Source organism: Bison bison, unplaced genomic scaffold (assembly GCF_000754665.1).
Source record: "Bison bison bison isolate TAMUID 2011002044 unplaced genomic scaffold, Bison_UMD1.0 scf7180017864280, whole genome shotgun sequence".
Classification (NCBI taxonomy): domain Eukaryota; kingdom Metazoa; phylum Chordata; class Mammalia; order Artiodactyla; family Bovidae; genus Bison; species Bison bison.
Genome location: NW_011494852.1, coordinates 4050777 through 4054580, shown reverse-complemented (window position 1 = coordinate 4054580; position 3804 = coordinate 4050777). Strand labels below are relative to the sequence as shown.

Below are 3804 nucleotides of genomic sequence, written 5' to 3'. Positions count from 1 at the left end.
TGCCTCTGCTCCCTCGGTCCCTGCATCCTATGGGCCCTGCCTCTGCTCCAGCCCCTCCGCTGTCACTTTGTGTTGTTTATTCTGAGCACTTGAAACACTGAGACACCAGATTTGCCAGCTCCTCAGCTAAAATGTACGGCTTCCCTGGTGGCTCAGTGGTAAAGAATCTTCCTGCCAATGCAGGAGATGCAGGTTCCATCCCTGGGTCAGGAAGATCTCCTGGAGAAAGAAATGGCAACCCACTCCAGTATTCTTGCCTGGAGAATCCCACGGACAGAGGAGCCTGGCGGGCTATAGTTCATGGGGTCCCAAATGAGTCAGACACGGCTTAGCGACTAAACAGCAACAACTACTAGACTGTTGGCCAGTGAGGGAGAAGCTTTCTGTCTGCTCTGTCCACTGCTGGTTGCATACACAGCAGGGACTCACTGAGTCGTATGAATGGTCTATTGTCTGGACGAGGACAGTGAGGTCTGGGGCTGGATGCGGGGCTTGCATATGTTCTGGCCCCAGGCTGCCCAGTCTCTGCTGTGCACGTCTCAGTGGGACCTGATGACAGCTACATCTCTCAGGCAATTGGTCATGAAGTAGGTTGATACCAGCAGCTAGGCATGGGGACAGGATGGAAGTCACCTGCTGGTTGCCAGGGAACCCCGTGCCAGGCCTCTGCAGGCTGCTCCCAGCTCCTTGGGCGTCTAAAACCCTCTGGGCAGCTAGACCAGAGACCCCTAAGATTAGGACCATGCTCTATCTTTTTTTTTTGGTATCCCGATAACTGGTTCTGTGCTGGATGTAGTGACAGGTGTTCAGTAGGTACATGGTGGAATGGGTTCAGTGATTCTGGTTCCCAAGCCCTTCCCCTCTCATTTCAACAGTCCTCAAAGCCTTCTCTGAAAAAAAAGCATATGGTGCTCATAAGAGGTATAAACCAGGGAGTTCCCTGGAAGTCCAATGGTTAAGTCTCAGCACTTTCACTGTGAGGGCCCCAGAACTGAGACGACCCAACCCACATGGTGTGGCCAAAAAAGAAAGAAAAAAGAGGAAGAAGTCAAACCAGGGACAAGAAGTTAGATGGGGAAATCAGCACCCCAGTCCTCGGGTACTCCAAGGACGACCTTGCAGAGAGCATCTGGTGTTGGGCAGGGGGGAATGTTGGGGGCAGGAAAGGAAGGTGATGTCTTCAGAACACTCATCACAGGCCAGGAATTTGCTGGGCATCTTGCTGATTGATGAACCACGCTTTCCTGCCCCGAAGGAGAATGGGCTTTGGCCCCTTGGCAGAAGTGGAACGGGTAGAGAGAGAACAGACGGAGAAGCAGAGGGCAAGTCGGCCAGGAAACGTACTAGAAAACGAGTGGGGGTAAACGAAGGTAGAAAGGGTGAGAGGTCCCTCCAGGTCTTCGAGAAGCCATGCAGCTGTGGGTTGTGAAAGAACTCAGCAAGGCCACTTTTTGAGAAGTGCTGTGAGTAATGAGTTGGCTTCCCCTTTTCACAGTCTTCAAGAGATGCAAATCAGATAGGAATTTGATTTTTAGGGACTTTTGGCTGCTGTGTTAGCCTTCTTATAATATGACATAAGATTATAGCTCATTTCCTATCTCGAACCACCTGCATCTTCTTTTTAACAGATGAAGAAACTGGGGCTTAGAGAAGCCGGTGAACTCTGCCCAAGCTCATTTGGCTGGTCAGGTGGAAGAGTTGAGACCCAGACTCTGTCTGTGATGCCAGTGGACTCTCGGCAACCAGAAGATGGGCTCTCCAGTCTGGTGATTTGATCATGACCTTTCCCTTCTTCCCAAGCCCTTGGATGCCTGCCCCATCTCCCTGTCCCCACTCAGACTCTGCAGACTGGAAATCACTCACTGGCTGTTTGATGCAATATCTGAGTCAGGTTTATTGTGCAGCTCTGTGTCTCTTACACTTGTATCCACATCGGTGTACATCGCAGACCCCGAGACCTCCAAGGACAGGGGCCGCAGCAGCATAATCCTCTCCGTGGAATGCCTCCTAGAGGAGGAACTGGCCCAGGGCAGTGCCTCTCTCTACCTCTTTGTCCCGGAGGCAAAAGTTAGGCATTATATTAGTGAGTGCAGTTATCGAGCAGGGGTCACTTGTCAAAGGAATGGGATGAGAGAGAAATAAAAATAATGACCAGCTGATCCCAGCGGGGACACGGCCATCTAGGGGATGGGGTTTGGGAGGGGGCAGATGGTGGCTCAGACGGTAAAGGTTCGGCCTGCAATGCAGCAGACCCAGGTTCAGTCCCTGGTTCGGGAAGATCCCCTGGAGAAGGGCATGGCAACCCACTCCAGTATTGTTGCCCGGAGAATCCCATGGACAGAGGAGCCTGGCAGGCTACAGTCCATGGGGTCACAAAGAGTTGGACACGACTGAGCGACTAACAGACCACACACACACAGGTGGTGACAGATGGCCGGGGAGGGGCAGGGGGAAGATTTGTACAGTTCAAGGTAGGTATGTAGATGAGACGCTGAGAGGAAAGGACCAGGAACAAACCCTTTGGAGGGTTACCAGTGCTAAGAAGGGACACTGTGTCTGGGCCACATACAAAGTTCTCTGCAGCAGCTGGGCTGCAGTAACTGTGCATGCATGCGTGCACGTGTATAACGCCCCAGCAGAGCAGCAGGAGCTGAGAAGGTTTTGGCCCATCAGTGCTTGAGGGTCACGTATTCCACTCCTTCCTGGGCCAGTGCCCGCTTCCCATTCCCAAAATGGACCAGCTCCGAGTAATGAATGCCCTCATCGTCTAGGACCTCCGGAGTCACGTTCTCATAGTCGGCCTGAGGAAGCCACAGTGTGGTGAGCAGCTTTCCACTGTCCACTCCCACTGCCCCTTCCCTCCTGGCCCCCCCTACCCCCACCCCGGGGTCCCAAGGGCCCAAGATGAAGACCTCTCATCCGGAAACTGGCCGCAGTTGACCTCTCTAATTGGGAGATGCCTGCCCCAGCTCTGATCATGCCGGGGCCTGGGCAGCCCTCCCCCTGCCCAGCCTCTGCCACCACGGAGCCCACTGGGTCCTTCCTGTCTGGGACGCAGGGGTGAGGCCAGGTTCCCTCTCCCCCCGCCTCCTACAGCCCTGCCCTCTTACCACTTGACAGTTCTGCACCACAGCATAGGTGACCCTGTCGTCCCTGCTTGGGGGAATTTCCCGCATCTCTGAGCTCCCTGCGTCTCTGAGAGGGAAGGCAGATAGATAACCACAGGTGAAGACTTTTGCATGCAATTTGCTCCTTTTTCCAACTCCCCCAGCCCCTAAGAGCACCCCCAGCCTCTCAGCCCCCTGTGTTCACAGCAGGAGCTCAGGTGTCCACCGAGTGAACGCATGTGTGTGTTTCATGAAGCCTCAGCCTTGGTGAGGGAGACTGGCCCTTGCTTGAAGGCATAGATCCAGTTCCCTAGACCATTCTCCAGGGGGTCATTACAGAGCTGGAATGAGAAGATGAAGCAAAGAGGAAGGCAAGACGGAAGCGCTACCCCCATGTCCCTCCCAGGGTGCAGGTGTCACCCCCCTGGTACCTAAGTCTCCGAGTGTCAGTCTCGCCAAGAGGAAAGCTCAAGGTAGCATAGCTGACTGCATCTTCCATCACCGGGTTGTAGCACCCCAGGGAGGCGGGGCGTTCAGCTTGGGGGGTCCTTCTAGCCTGAGAGAAAGACAAAATTTCAGCTCTTATCACTCCTCTCCCCATCCTAGCTCCCCCACCCACCCCCACAGTAGTCTATCATCCATGTCCACTGTGTTTCTTTTTAAAGATTTTTTTTTTAATGTGGACCATCCTTTTAAA

At 53.8% G+C, this 3804-nt stretch overlaps 1 protein-coding gene across 3 annotated transcripts in view; it reads right to left on the bottom strand.

Annotated features, from left to right (window-relative positions):
* Positions 1–1874: 1874 nt before the first annotated feature.
* The window catches only part of CD22 (CD22 molecule), a 24312-nt gene continuing 22382 nt past the window's right edge, over positions 1875–3804 (bottom strand). For all 3 annotated transcript variants that reach the window (XM_010849000.1, XM_010848998.1, XM_010848999.1), the window contains 3 exons: positions 3539–3663; positions 3111–3195; positions 1875–2801 (listed from right to left, as the gene is read on the bottom strand). In XM_010849000.1, coding sequence (XP_010847302.1) covers positions 2670–2801; positions 3111–3195; positions 3539–3663 — 342 coding nt within the window. In that variant the 3' untranslated portion in view covers positions 1875–2669. The remainder of the gene's footprint in view (positions 2802–3110; positions 3196–3538; positions 3664–3804) is intronic.